The following is a 14,862-nucleotide window of genomic DNA, read 5'->3' on the forward strand; positions in this document are numbered from 1 at the left end:
AGACGTGAAAAAGAACCCCAACGTGAGATAATCAATTGAATAGGCAGCAGTGCTAGGAGTTGGAATTTCGAAATTGCGATCAAATGCTCCTTCGTATCGCCGAGCCGATGTATACAAACCGCCAAGACCTTCAGTATCACCGACCCGACGATGTTGGATATAAAAGAGAGATACGGAGACAGCAAGAATCTAAATCCAAATCAATTTCCATTCTTCCAGGATGCTCTCAATTCTTCACGCTTCGGCATTCTTCTTGCTCTTCTCTTCGGCCCTCTCTTTCACCCCATGTCCACTCCTCGGCCCTGCATTCCCTCCATTCTCCCTCAACGGAGATGACAAGACCATTGCAAGCGCTCTGAAAGAACTTACTAAGAAGTTCGACACACTAGTCGCAACAGACACTGGTACTCATGGGGATGTCTCGCCAAACACCACTTTCAGCATCGCCTTGTTCTCGTCGGACAGTGGGGATGCCGAAAACGAGCCCTTCTTCTGGCAATATCATCACACAGCCCCTACATTGAACAAGTCTGCAGTAGGATCTTATGCTGCGGACACAGACAGCATTTATGGCATTGGTGGTCTCACTGAGGTCTTCACTGTGTGGAGTCTGCTTCTCACGGGAGATGGAGACCAGATCTTTGATGATCCTGTTACCAAGTACCTCCCTGAGCTGGGTGATAATACAAGGGAACAAGATATGATTGAAAAGGTAAGGTGGAATGATGTTACTGTTGGTCAACTTTCGAGTCATATGTCTGGAATTGGGAGAGACTGTAAGTAGAACACTGAACAAGAATATGGTTGGTGATCAGAACTAATTCATGAACAGATTGCTCGAAGGATGTGACTTTACAAATAAGTTCTTCTGAGGCGGGATTACCTTCACACCAGGCTATCCTCATGCCTTGCTGTGATGATGGTTCCAAGTGTGATAGCAACGGTATGAAATTCAAATCCGTGCTTACTATCTCTATATGCTAATCTCTCCATAGATTTTATTCGATACCTCGCTAACCAAACTCGCGTGGCTCCAGCGGGGGGAACCCCTAGCTATTCCAACATGGCATTCCAGCTTTTAGGCTACATAGTAGAAAAGCGCACAGGAAAGCCATTCAGCAAAGTCCTTCAACACGACATCTTTGACGTCCTAGGCATGACCGAGACCTCAATCTTTGCGCCAGACAAAACCACTGCAGGAATTATTCCCGTTAGCAAAGAAGCCAGTGGTTGGTTAACACACCACAAAAGAGACGAAGCGTAAGACCATATTCTCTCCACACATCCCAGCCACCAATTAACACTGCCTCAATTCCAGATCAAAGTCTCTTTTCTCTAGTATCAAAGATCTCGCAATAGCCGGCCAGGCAATCCTAAACTCAACCCTCCTCAGCAAACCCCAAACAAATCGCTGGTTCAAACCAGTCTCTCACACCTCCAACCCAGCCAACTCCATCGGATCTCCATGGGTCATATACAGCGCCGGCTCATACCCCAACACATCCATGGTGGATATCTACACAGTTCTCAGCAACGAAGGCAATAACGAGAGCCTCTACAGCTCATACCTCGGCCTAGTCCCTGACTTCGGCGTCGGCTTTGCCATTCTCGCGGCTGATACAGAAGCCCCGGCTGATCTTAACGCGCACGCGGATATAATCGGTGATGTCGTGCTAGAAGCGTTGATGAAAACGGCTATTGAGCAGGCTGCCGAGAATTTCGGTGGCGCATACAAGGCTTCCAATATCAATTCATCTATTTCTGTTGGATACGACAGCTTGCCTGGTTTGTATATCCAGGAGTTTGTCAGTAATGGCACTGACTTCCGTGCCACACTCGCTGGAATTGTGGGCGTCGAGAAGCAGGCGGATCTGAGTATTCGGTTGTATCCTACACAGCTGGTTGAAGATTCTGGCTCGGGCTCCAGGCAGGCTTTTAGAGCTGTCTTTCAGGATATAACTGAGCTGGCGGATAATGACACTCCAACTTGTGTGTCCTGGCTAAATCTCGATAAGCTTCAATATGGAGGCCGTGGCCTGGATGAGTTCATCTTTTCTCTGGATCCGAGTGGTCAAGCCGTCAGTGTTGAGATTCCAGCTTTGCGGGTCTCGCTGGGGAAGAACTAGCAACAGAAGGGCTGACCACAGTCATCTTCTTGCTTATACTTTTTTTTTCTGTGTGACATCACTTTTGGACTGTGTTTCGCGTCCTTCGTTATAGGTAGAGCTGTATCACCGAGCACCAAATCTTCACTCCTTCGACCTCCTTTCTACCTAGTAAAAACCAAAACATCATTCTCTCTTCATCCCTCAGCAAAGTAACCCAAATTGGGCCAAATATAAATATGCACGTGACTCATCACGCCCGTGCTGAAAAAGCGGCTCAAATAGGAAACCCCTAGGGAAAACCCGGTATATAAAATACATACATCCATGTAGTTGCAGACTTCGTACAGAAACCGCCAATCGACAATCCAATACATTCCATTCCATTCCCTTTACCATGTCACTTCGTGTCACCCGTGTCTTTCAAAGCAAAGCCCCCGCTTTCCCCCACGCGCGGATACCGCTCCTCCGCGTCCCGCCATCACATTTATTCTCCTCCTGCCCCTCAGCCTCGATTAAAATATCTCAAAAAATACCCAGAAAATCAATCCTAACCTTCCAATCCCGCAATATGTCTTCCGCCCCTGCCAAGAGAGAGTTCCTCTGCATCCTGCCCGATAAGCCTGGCGCGCAGGCGAAGCGTCTCGAGGTTCGCCCGTGAGTCTTTCCCCAGCATCTGGATTCCAGCATGGGATGTGTGTCGTGGGAGGATGAGTCTTGCTAATTATGTCTTCAGTAAGCACCTCGAGGGTGTTAAGCCGCTCGTTGCGTCTGGTGCTATTGTTGCCGGTGGTATGTGACTCTCTTTATTTTCGTGTTCTTTTATCTAGATCGCGTCATGGAAAGCTCGCAAACATATGTACATATACTAACATTGAGTGTTTCTTATCCAGGCGCAATGCTCAATGCCCACCCCGCTGATGGCGAGACCCCCTCCTTCAAGGGAAGCATGATGCTTGCTGTTGCGGAGAATGAGGCTCAGGTGCTTGAGCTGCTTAACAAGGATATCTATGTCAGTTCTGGTGTGTGGGATATGGAGAACGCGCAGATTATTCCGGTACGTTACGCAGAAAGAGAGCTAGCTGGTTTCTTTCCTGCTCATTGCTAACTTGCTTTTCTGGTTTAGTACAAGTCTGCTGTTCGAGAGGCTTTGTAGTTGCATATCTAGTTGTTAGCTTTGCATTGGGTCTGGGACTTGAGATTTGTCGTTTGATATATTGAATGACAACGACTCATCATTGATATTGCGCTGCATCTAGATGCCTTTTGGGTTCTCCAAATAGTTCTGTTATGCTTGTAGGATGGAAGAAGGAAGACTTTGAAACTATATCACACTAGTAAATTGGCTAATGAGTGAGCAATGCCGAAAAGGATACATACGGTTAGCCTGGTACTTCTTTTCTCCTTTGGGTATGCATATCCCGATTGGAACGATTAGAATAAGCCGAGGAAGTGGAACTATACTCCGACTTGGTCTCCGAATGTAACTCCGCGGGAATAAGATCTGTCCAGTCCAGATGCAAGAACGTAGTAATAGCTCGATAAACGTATATTGTATTTGAATCGCCAAAGAACATACAACATAGAACATCGAATCGATAATTGATCGCCAGGGTTGAATTTACGCCTATCACTTCACTCCACTATTTGATATCATCGCCCAACAATTGGCTCAAGGAGAGGCGGAAAACAAGAGGTTGACCGGGCGAGTCCACCGCGGAGAACTTGAGTGGTGCAGAAAGGTCGCCACCTCTGGGAACTGATATCACCAGGAGGCACTCTCACTGGCACAGAGAGATAATCCCCCAACTTTTCCCATCTAGCGCATCATTTAAAAATCACAATCGTAGACCGAGGAAGCGATAAAGCCGAACGTCATCTTTGTCATGTCCGACGACCGGCGGATCCGGCCAAAGAGACTACTCCATTAGGACTAGCGTGCTTATCTAAGGCTCGATCAGATTATTTATGAATTCATCACTTTCTCCCTATCAGATCCATCTTTTTTTCGCCTTCAACTCTCACCTGTGAAAACAAATACCTCCATCAAATATACCCATCATAATAAATCCACACAATGTTCAAGCGCCTAGTCACCGTCACTCCCCGTGTCGGCTCTATCGCCACTCGCAGTGCCCTTTCTCCCCTCACTGGCCTGCAATCCGCTCAACCCGCCATTCGCCGCGCTGCTCCCGCCCCAGCTCAGCAGCGCAGAGGATACCACGAGAAGGTCCTTGATCACTACAACAACCCCCGAAATGTCGGCTCCATGCAGAAGGGTGACCAGGACGTCGGTACCGGTCTCGTCGGTGCACCCGCCTGTGGCGATGTCATGAAGCTGCAGATCCGCGTCAACAAGGAGTCCGGCCGTATCGATGACGTTGTCTTCAAGACTTTCGGCTGTGGTAGTGCTATCGCTTCGTCCAGTTATCTTACCGAGCTCGTGCGCGGTATGACCCTCGATGAGGCTGGAAGGGTTAAGAATACCGATGTGGCGAAGGAGTTGTGTCTGCCTCCTGTCAAGCGTATGTCTTTCTTTTTTTGATGGATGATGACTTTGGTCGGCTCTGATGCTAATTCATACAAAATAGTGCACTGCTCCATGCTTGCCGAGGACGCTATCAAGTCTGCCATTGCCAACTACTACACCAAAAACCCCAACACCCGTGCCACAGATCTGTCCGGGACGGGCGGTGTCATTCCTGATGTTAAGGTCGAGTCTGCCGGCAGCCCTGCTGCTTCCATTTAAATTCGTTTCTCTTTGCTTTAACGGGTTGAGCTTATCGGATGGATTCTCCATTTGAATGACGCAACCCAGTCGTTTCGTTACACGAACTTTGCGATTTTATTCCGAGGTTGTCTTAATACACAATCATTTGATCGAGGATGCTCGTTTTTTTGTCGGAGAAAATCCACAAGATCGGGTACTTTGGGATTCGTTGTACTTGTTGCCACTGAAAATGTGCGCCAAGAGATGACGATGGATGAGATGAAAACGAACAAATTGCCCCATTTGTTTGATGTACATATTTCCCTTTTTCTTCATACGTTCTGATACGTTTTTCTTTTCTTTTTTTTCTGCGATGGCGCCTCGGTATCTGGGATCCTTGATCGATATCTCATCTCAATTTTCTGAAAAGCAGCGCCTTGATAGTTTCCAATGAAACAACGAAACCAGATCAGTTATCCTTCGTAAAATTTAGACTCGGAAGTAATATTAGAAGCAGTCTATGATTTTTAATTTATCCACAATCTATCTATTTATACAAAAGACCACACCGGATCCTTGCGTTCAACATAGCAGAACGACACCCGGAAACATAGAACAATCCAGTCAAGAGATGAAGAGGCCATATGCGAAAAGAAATATAGAACGCCATCGCTGATGCACAGAGAGACCACTCAAGACAATCCGTGCCAATGAACCAACCAAAAACAAGGGATATAATGGAAAAACAGAACAAACGAAGAAAAAGCCCTAAGCGCAAGCCATCGGCAACAAGTACACCACACTGTCTAACCGCTCCGGAGGCCGAAGCGAGTCTTCAAGGACAGGAGAGTCTCGTAAACAGACAATTTGACCTCAACACGAAGGTAGCTCGCGTAGGCATACAAGAAGCGGAAGAAGTTGCGGAAGATACCACCAGACTCCTTGATGATCTCTAACTGCTCCTCAAAGACAGTGCGTGTGGCATACCGCGCGAGGATAAGAAAAGAGCGCATTGGGCCCTGGCGTGTGTGTAGGTTTTCGTCTAGGCTGCGAGCTGGGAGGGAGTTAGTCCATAACGCCCAACAGAATTCAGCGCCAAAAGTGAGATACATACTGAGATCATTGGTCTTCAAGATGAGAAGAATAATCCGCGGAACCTGGCCCAGCAAGACAACCAGTTGTTGTAGCATGCCTTCACCCAATGCACCGGAGATATCATCTTTCTCTTTAGCCGTCCGCGCAGAAACGACGCTCTCCTTGGTGAGAACGCTGTAGTCTCTACCGGTAATGGCACTGGCAAAGAGCGGGAACTGCTTGTCCGTGACGCCGGCGACCTTGAAGGCATACTCGCGCATCCGCGGCACATCCGCGTCGATAACGGCTAGCCACAGCTTGGCGTAGTTGCGGCGGAGGTCGCGGTCGATATTGCGGTAGAGTCCGTGGTCGTAGAGGACGATGTCGAAGTTGGGGTATGAGCGGGTGTGGTTCGGGCGGATGGCGATGTTGCCGCCGTGGGGATCGCAGTGGAGTGGCGCGTTGTCGCCGAAGATCATCTCGTTGAAAATGTGTGCGAGAGCGGCGGAGACTTCGTCGCGGTCGATGTTGTTGGCGTCAAGGTACTCCAGGTCGTCGGGACGGTGGCCTGCGATGTACTCCATGACCAGGATACGTTTTTGGGACCACATCACTGGGATCTAGTTAGCTTCAAGTTATGCATACAAAGTTAGGGTTGGCAGCATTATGAACCTTCGGGAATGACCAATGGGGCATCGGAGTGCTTCTTGAAGTACTCGCTGGCATGAGTAGCATTCTGGGCTTCCATACGGAAGTCCAGCTCTTGCGGCAGCGAGAAATCCATTTCCTTGGACAGCCATTCCAGGTCATATTCAGGGAAGAAGCGCTTAAGCATGGAGAAAGTGAATCGAGTCAAAGCCAAGTCCAACGGCACCCATTCGTCAAGCGCGGGATGCTGAACTTTAACAGCGACCTTCTGTCCGGTTTCCTTCAACGTAGCAATGTGCACCTGTGCCAGGGAGGCAGCGCCGATGGGTGTCGATTCAAAAGAGGCGAATAACTCATTCATATCCTGACCTGTGTCCTTGCGGAAGAGCTCGCCAATTGACTCAATTGACGAGACGGGGCATCTGTCCTGGAGCGGGATGAAGGTCGAGGTCCATTCGATGGGAAGCAGGTAGCCCATGCTGCTGAGATGCTGGCCCAATTTAATGAAAACTGATCCATTCTTTTCTAGGACTCGGAGTGTACGCTCGGCGCATCGCTTGTGGCAGGCACGAATCAGTGCGTTATGTTCTTCGGGGGACGAGGCGTCTTGTTTCAGGGTAACACGGTAGCTGTGAAGATTCGAGGTTATGTTAGCGATCTCGTCAGGGCGCAACATAGCAACGGTTTATAGAGTCAAATTATTTCACGTACTCATTGATACACACAGCCAGTGTGCCAACAACGCGCCCACTGCGTTTCGCTGCCTGGAAGGCATGCTCCGCTTGGTCGGAGAACGTCACTGCGCCCAGACCAAGTATACTTCCAATGAGAAACCATCTGATAACACTCCGCTGTGATGCACTCATATTGGGCCCATTTTCAGACTTGTGCTGGCTCTTAGTCTCCGCAGACAAGAGAGGCGAAGCCTTCACAGAAAAAGAACGGCGTGAAGCGGCGAGGGTCGAGCCCTGGGAAGACACTGAACGACCCCATGATGAACCGTTGATTGTACCGTAAGAGGGCGACTGTCGTAGCGACGAGTTCGAGGTCAGAGAAATCGAGGATCCAGATGGCAAGGGTTTGGGTGTTTTCCCGATCACCGTTGCGGGATCAATCTTGAATGCCCGCAACGGCACGCGAATCGCTGCGCTCATTCCAGAGGCAGAGGCCAACGGCCAGAAAAAAACCAAAAGAAAAGGGGAAAGGACTGATAGTGCTTGTAGGCGTTTCTGGGCTCAATACATCGTATGATTCTTTGTCGGCTCAGCGGGATTTTTCACGGTTCTCGCCGCCAATCGGCTTCGACGCTGCACGTGATCCCGATCTATAGATCGGCCCATAACAGACGTCATAGCTAATTTGGTCCGATGATGGGATTGATCATTAGATCTGAGAACAAAGCAAAGGCAGGAAAGAAGCGTACATTCATACCATAAGAGAGAAAGAGAGGGAAGGGGATGGGAACTAAGGGCCCTCAAGCTGTCAACAAATACAATATCCCGAGATGTCTATTAGTTATATTACACTACATTGTACAACTTGAACTGTTTACTTATAAGCTCATATCAAGAATACCTATGTAAATTAGAAGAAATTATTGATTCAAACAAAAAAAAAGAACCATAGACTCTATGTGCAACAACCAGTGCTCACATAATAACAAAAGGGCTTTTACAAAGGAGTAAAACCATGCACCATCACTCCAAAGTCCATTGAGAGTTGACAACGCCGTTGCCTGTGTATGTAACAGGGCAGTATGAGCTAGATAAATCGGAAACGCAATAACACAAACATAGAACTTCGCAGTAGACCCTTTTGGACGTCAAATTACGTCCACTCAGAGTCTGCGAGTGTTGGGCGGCGGCGACGAGGGATGATTGAAGGTCGCCGACTCAGCGAGTTTGGAGTCTTGTTGTCTTCCTCACGAAGCAGTTCAACGTGAGTCATTCTGCTAGAGAGGGGTCGGGCAGACCTGGGCCGGGCAGCGGCCGCATTGCTTCCATTGGCGGTAGATCCAAGAACTGGGTTGTTACCATCCCGACTGCCAGGTCTCATAGCCAGAGACGAAACACTGAGAGAGTTTCGCGGGTGTCGGGGAGTTTCCCGACCTTCCAGATATCCCCGTGACTGGCCGTTGCGGCTAGATGAGGGCGTGGATGGGGTAGAGGATGCCGAGAATAAGATTGGAGGGGTAGTGCATGTGCTTTGTCGTCGGGCTGTCGGTCTGCGCTTGCTGACGCCATATGCCTCGCTGGATCGAACCAGCTTGCCTGCCATATCTCTGACAAGGATTGCGGGGTCATTCTCCATGTTTCGAATAGCGTCGAGAAGACCATAGGTTGCGAGTAGCCCGCCTTGCTCTTCGTTTGAATCACAAATACTGGCTATTATACGCAGAAGATTGAGTCGGACGGCGGCTTTGGTGTGGTGCAACTTCTGCCTCAGTCTCTGGAAGATATCGGGCCGCGCAAAGGTGGATGCAACGTGAGGGCTGAGTCGGAGAAGCTTTTGAAGAGGTTCGAGCGTGTTTTCGAATGCGTTAGCTTTGGAAAGCTTCAAACATTCTGCAATGGCACCAGTGAATGTGATGGGGCCCTCGAATGTATCACTCTCAAAAATACCATCCAAGAGATGTTCTTCAACCTTGGCGGTTTCTTCTTGAAGCCTAATTGTTATTCATTGTCAGCTTTGCGACCAGCTACGCTTTCGGAACGGGAGACAAACCATGTAAAAATAGCATCCAAGGCAGTGACTTGCCAATATGGATCCAAGAGCAAAGATATGTAAAAGCCCAGGCCCTTGTTGCGCCACAGCTCCCTACGGCCAACTTTTCCAGACTGTGCCATGTCGCAGAGAATTGGGAGGGCAAACTCTTTCAGCGGGCGCTCTGTGAGTACGATCTTTTGCAGAAGCGGTACAATGCCGTTCAGTGCAGCATCTTCTTGCCGAGACTTGTTTAGACGGCACATATTGTAGATGGTGTTGAGGATCTGGTTCGAGAGCTCGCGGAAATGTGCTTTTCTCAAGTTTGATCGAAGTAGATCGGTCAAGACATCGATGGCGTTCGAATTCTGGAGCGAATCTAGAGTAGTTGAAAGCATCGACAGATTTTTGATAAATTTCAACATCGTAATTTGATGGACTGGGCTCATTCGCCTCAGTTCTTTCAAGACCCCTTGAATCAATTGTTAGCATAGAACATTGTTAATGTTCCTAGGAGGTAGTCATCCTTACTGTGCAAGACTGTTCGTTCAGAAACCATCTCCTTGACATGATTCTCGGCCTGCGAGAATATGAAGAAGATATTAGCAATACGACCCTCGATGACTTCTGTCAACTCCCCATCTTCATCCAGAGCACGGCTTAGAACGAGAGATAAGGGATCAAGAACGGAGTTGCGGGACAATATTCTGCAGAAATCGTTCTTGGGGGTGGAGCCCTACAGAAAAAGGTTAGAGCCGAGAAGATGCAGTGAAATGAAGGCGAAATACTTACTTGCAACTCAAAGACACTCCAGATTCCGTTCACGCCAATCAAGACCAGCTCGCGTTCATCTTCGTAATCGTCCTCTAGGAACTCGACTAGGACATTCAAGCCTCCAGCACTGACAAACATCTGGAGAGTTAGGGTGGAAGTCTGGTACATCTGCTGCACGAAAACCGCAGCTTCAAGTCGAATTTCGCGGGGGTACTTCTTGGATGCAAACTCATTGATGATAGGGATTCCGCCGACGAAGCAAAGGTTTTCCTGGACCTCATAGTCATCGTAGATGATTGCGTTGACAACTCTCAACAGACAGAACACAATATCACGCCGGCGAGTAGTGTCCAGAATCTCGAGAATTGGCAGCATGCCATGAGCACTGATGATGATGTTTTTGGTCTCTGGGAGATCATAGAAAATCGTGAACAATTGTTCAGAAATCTCCGCAAGAACTTCTTCGTCTTGGGATGTCTTGAGAGAGTCCACAAGACCCTCAACTTGGTTGCGAAGACGTGCGTATTTGTCACGTGCGATATTCTCTTCTAGATCCACCTCATCAAAGCCTTCTTCCAGTTGCGCAAAGGGGTCATCCTCGTCTTCCTGGTCCCCCAGCCATGAGTTAGACAGCTTCGAGTTTAGCATCAATGTACTTTGATCCGAGCCATCGTCGCTCTCTACCTGATCTAGAGCAGCTTGGTCGGCTCCAAGAATATCAGAAAAGTCCTCATCATTTTCATTCTCAGCAAATCTTTGGATCTCAATGGTAGAGCGGTCGCGCTTCACAGAAAGCTGTTTGCGCAGCTGGGGATGCGGGCCACCAAGGTCGTCATCTACTTGGTTGTATCCTATGTTTTCATGAATAGGCGATGACGGATCATCCTCAAAGTCCTGGAAAATGTTAGAATCATACAGGGAACTTGAAGTCTTATGGGAGACTGTACCTGATAGCCACCCAGTTTTTGATCTAGTATATCTTCATTCGCCATAATGAGATCTGAATAATCATCGACAGAGTTCTCTTTAAAGACATTGGTCGGACGAGGAGCTGGACGAGTACGTCTCGGCATGGGATTTTGGGCGAGGATTGGGACATTTTGCATTGCAGAAACGGGGGTATTAGATCCAGGCGGGGAGATCGCAGGGCTTTGAGGTTTCGAAGGCTCTGCTACAGAAGGTTTGATGGGATATGGTCGAATGGTCTGCAGATCGTCGTCCGAGAAGCCTGAGTTATCCTCAAAGGGATCAGAACTGTCATCCGATTTGAGTATTGTCCCATCAAGTGATGCAAAAGCTTTAAGTCTCTCAGAAGACAGCATGCCCCCGAAGTTATCATGTGGTCGTAGATGCGGCAACTTGAGTGCGCTAGGAGAGATTGCAGTAGCAAAGTCATCATCCCAGTTGTCATCCCCCGCTAACACAGGTGAGCGAAAGCGATCCGTAGGTTTGATAGAGGTAGGTGATGGCAAGCTATCGACCAATGGGTTATTTCGGGTAGATGGCATGCCTGAAGTACTGGGGTGGTCTGGCCTCTGCTTTTTCTTTGAAGTCCCCGTCTCGGGTGACCGCAAAGCCTCGTTCCATTCTTGGACACTCCTGACGGCTTCTTCATACTCTGTAGACTTCTTGGGGATTACAGATTCGGTTCGGCGCGCATTGACGATCCATGGATGTTTAAGCAATTTTCTTGCCGAGACTCGAAGGTTGGGGTCTTTTTGGAAGCATTGCATGAGGAAGTCTTTCACGGCCTAGATAGAGTCAGTATTGCATAAATATGCCTGACCAATCGGTAAAGACATACCGGCGAGGCACCCTGCGAAAATGGAGGGTGATCATCGTTTACAATACGAAATAGTGCTGGCATGGGCTGCATGTTATGATAAGGAGGTTTCCCCTCGAGTAGCTCGATGACAGTGCATCCTAAGCTCCAGATATCGGAAGCGGTAGTTGCGCCTGAAAGCTCGATTACTTCGGGGGCCATCCAGTACGGCGTACCAACCACGCTTGATTCGCTCAAGCCCGTGGTCCGACTCGCCACACCAAAATCTGCAAGCTTGACAAGTCCTTCCTTTGTGGTTAGAATGTTTGCACCCTTGATATCTCGGTGAATAACGCCCTGTTCATGCAAGTAAAGTAGACCATGAAGAACCTGGGACATATAAAGTCCCACAAGGTTCTCAGGGAAACGACCAAAGTTCTTCGCAATGGAATGCAACGAGCCATTTTCGCAATATCTATAAACCATCAGTTTCATTCTCCATTGAACTTGAGCTAGGAGAGACATACTCGAGAATGATGTTCAAAGTTTCAACAGATTTCACAAATCCGTGGTACTTGACAATGTTGGGGTGCTGTAAGGATCTATATTAGTACTGACCTTGTTGATGTATTTTGACGGGGTGTGTCTCACATCGAGATTTTTGAGAAGGTCAATTTCAAGCTGTTGCGTCGAGTGTTAGCATATCAGGCGAACGCCGAGAACGATTCGATCCCATACCATGATAACGCGCAATTCACTCTTGGGAAGATCCGTCAACTTGATTTGCTTGACGGCGACAGTCTCCCCAGTATTCCAATTCAACGCGCGGTACACGGAACCGAAAGCTCCTTTACCCAGACAGTCTCCCAATTGCTAACATCAACACCCAAAGTCAGCATCTGCCCAATCCATGTTTTGCGGGGAAACAGGACACCATATCCATACATAGTCCTTAAGCTCTGCAACATCCTTGGCTGACGATTTCAAAACTTTGTCTTCCTTCGGTTTCTCTTCTCGCTTTGTCGGACTCGTTCCGACTCGTGTCAATCGCGGCTTTATCGGGGTTCCGGGGGTTCTCGAGGAGGGGGTGAGAGGGCGAGGCTGCCCTTCGGTCCCTTCGCCGGGCCGAGCGACCATGATGGCAGTGAACTAGGATAGACTGTATCCTAGCACGTGTTCGAGTTGGCTGTCGGTCTCACGATGTGGTTTGAGGTAGAGGGGGGGTGGGGTGAAAGCCGAGGAAGGAGGCAACCTTGAAAGAGCTGATAGCAACGGTCTGAGAGGTCATGTCCATAGGTTCTGATAATCATAATTGTCAATTAATCCGAGTCTATCAAGGCACAAACAAGCATCACGAATGACCGTTCGCGTGCGGACATTGTGGGGAGGGTCTCACCAAGCGGACATTACAGCAGTTCAGCTCTCACGCCCTAGAGAGCTGTTTCCACGACAAGTCGAGGTGCATGTAAGATCTTCAGATGGATGGAATTACCATGCAGTATTCTGAAGAATATAGATCCAGTAGAGGCGACAATAAAGCGCGAAGGGGGTTTGTTCGCAAAGAAATCGTGATTGTTTTGAACTTTCGTGCTCCACCCGCCGTATCATGCAGGCTGTGCTGGACAATCGCCGATCAGCCCTACAGTACCTAGTTTGATGGAGTTTTTGTATTTAACCAAAAAGAATATGATTATTTAATATATAATTATAGTTTACTGGGGGGAGCTAGAGGTTGAAAAAGAAATAAAAGGCTTGTTGTTGCCGCTAGGGGTTCTATTATTTACTGATATAGATCGGGGAAATCCAATCGATCTATACAGGGTATCATTTTTGAGCACGGAGAAGGCGCAACACATCGGAGACAAGGTACAAGCTACCAGCAATGACAAGAGGACCCCCTTGAGAGTGCTCACTAGCCCACTGAAGGGCGGGGAGTAAATCTCCTTCAAAGCTCTGGACCTGGCCAATGTTTTGTATAGCTTGAATAGAAGAGGCGAGCTCTTGGGCATTAGTTGGTTGGACCCAGGGCATTCCGTCCACGGGACCAAACTCGGCGGTGGCAACTCGGTCTCCGGGCCGGATAATCGAACCAAACACCCCAGCCAGATCTTTTCCACTTGATGCCGCAACAACCCAAGTCACCGGTTGGCCTTGAATACGCATTTTGCGATCCACGTACTTGCCGAGAACTTCGGCAGATTGCGCGTTGTGAGCACCATCAAGCAAGATAGGCTCTGCACGAGGAATCAAAGGTTGGAGGTCAATTTTTTGCAAACGGCCCGGCCATGTTACATCGGCCAGATATGGAAGCAACGAGAATGCATCTATCTCAGGTCGTAGCTGAGAAAGGGCAAGACGAAGCGCAGATACTGCACAGCACATGTTTTCTTGTTGGTGAGGCTCTAGATCAAGCTTCTGGAAATAGGGTGCAAGTGCCGGAATCTGTTCGGAGACTGTCGCGGGAGAGACAAACAAGGAATCAATACTCAGTTCTTGAATGTGAGCCTTGACAGTTTCAATCACTTCCGAACTGTTCGTATTGTCTACCACACAAGGCACTCCAGGTTTGAGGATGCCCGCCTTCTCACGAGCAATCTCTCCAAGTGTTGACCCGAGGAAAGCCTGGTGATCCATCCCTATCTTTGTAATGACCGAGACAATAACATTATTCAGGATATTTGTTGCATCTAGACGGCCACCCATGCCCACCTCGACCACACCAACTTCGACCTGTTCATGGTTGAATATCTCGAACGCTGTTGCGGTCAACAACTCGAATTCGGAGGCACCGATGCCTAGGGTTTGATCTCGTAGTTTGACTTGGTCTTCGATCTGTCGGAAAAGGGATTCTTGGACCACTTTTTCTCCAATTGTAATACAGTCCCACCGATCAATTAAATGCGGGGAAGTGAAGCGACCGCAACGCACTCCGCCGGTGGACAGCAGATGAGAAAGGTAGGCACTGATAGATCCTTTACCGTTGGTTCCAGCAATGTGAATGGACTTCCACGAGAGCGGAGTCTGCTGAAGCAGACTCGCGACCCGACTCAATCCTAACTCAATCATTCCTCTGAGTGTAGCGTGAT

At 48.6% G+C, this 14,862-nt stretch overlaps 6 protein-coding genes across 6 annotated transcripts; 3 read left to right on the forward strand and 3 right to left on the reverse strand.

The window, feature by feature from the left end:
• Positions 1-220: 220 nt before the first annotated feature.
• Positions 221-2,126, forward strand: PEX2_058110 (serine hydrolase domain-containing protein; the record flags this gene model as incomplete). Its single annotated transcript, XM_016743085.1, has 4 exons — positions 221-776; positions 833-943; positions 996-1,260; positions 1,319-2,126. The coding sequence occupies 4 exons, from the start codon at positions 221-223 to the stop codon at positions 2,124-2,126; spliced, it is 1,740 nt and encodes a 579-aa protein (XP_016595807.1).
• A 550-nt stretch (positions 2,127-2,676) lies between these two features.
• On the forward strand, positions 2,677-3,261 carry PEX2_058120 (uncharacterized protein; the record flags this gene model as incomplete). The annotated part of the gene is made up of 4 exons (XM_016743086.1): positions 2,677-2,762; positions 2,842-2,897; positions 2,999-3,162; positions 3,232-3,261. The coding sequence occupies 4 exons, from the start codon at positions 2,677-2,679 to the stop codon at positions 3,259-3,261; spliced, it is 336 nt and encodes a 111-aa protein (XP_016595808.1).
• A 921-nt stretch (positions 3,262-4,182) lies between these two features.
• On the forward strand, positions 4,183-4,854 carry PEX2_058130 (iron-sulfur cluster assembly scaffold protein; the record flags this gene model as incomplete). The annotated part of the gene is made up of 2 exons (XM_016743087.1): positions 4,183-4,630; positions 4,697-4,854. 2 exons carry the CDS (start codon positions 4,183-4,185, stop codon positions 4,852-4,854), a joined length of 606 nt encoding a protein of 201 aa, XP_016595809.1.
• Positions 4,855-5,621: 767 nt separating this feature from the next.
• Positions 5,622-7,691, reverse strand: PEX2_058140 (ABC1 kinase family protein; the record flags this gene model as incomplete). Its single annotated transcript, XM_016743088.1, has 4 exons — positions 5,622-5,869; positions 5,930-6,502; positions 6,562-7,166; positions 7,249-7,691. 4 exons carry the CDS (start codon positions 7,689-7,691, stop codon positions 5,622-5,624), a joined length of 1,869 nt encoding a protein of 622 aa, XP_016595810.1.
• Positions 7,692-8,364: 673 nt separating this feature from the next.
• PEX2_058150 (serine/threonine-protein kinase) lies at positions 8,365-12,913 on the reverse strand (the record flags this gene model as incomplete). Its single annotated transcript, XM_016743089.1, has 10 exons — positions 8,365-9,202; positions 9,262-9,712; positions 9,772-9,976; positions 10,033-10,908; positions 10,962-11,765; positions 11,819-12,251; positions 12,304-12,368; positions 12,428-12,457; positions 12,515-12,649; positions 12,722-12,913. 10 exons carry the CDS (start codon positions 12,911-12,913, stop codon positions 8,365-8,367), a joined length of 4,029 nt encoding a protein of 1,342 aa, XP_016595811.1.
• Positions 12,914-13,600: 687 nt separating this feature from the next.
• PEX2_058160 (dihydrofolate synthase) lies at positions 13,601-14,842 on the reverse strand (the record flags this gene model as incomplete). Its single annotated transcript, XM_016743090.1, has 1 exon — positions 13,601-14,842. The coding sequence occupies one exon, from the start codon at positions 14,840-14,842 to the stop codon at positions 13,601-13,603; it is 1,242 nt and encodes a 413-aa protein (XP_016595812.1).
• Positions 14,843-14,862: the final 20 nt, after the last annotated feature.

The sequence above is a fragment of the Penicillium expansum genome (genome assembly GCF_000769745.1).
Source record: "Penicillium expansum strain MD-8 chromosome Unknown contig190, whole genome shotgun sequence".
NCBI classification, from domain to species: domain Eukaryota; kingdom Fungi; phylum Ascomycota; class Eurotiomycetes; order Eurotiales; family Aspergillaceae; genus Penicillium; species Penicillium expansum.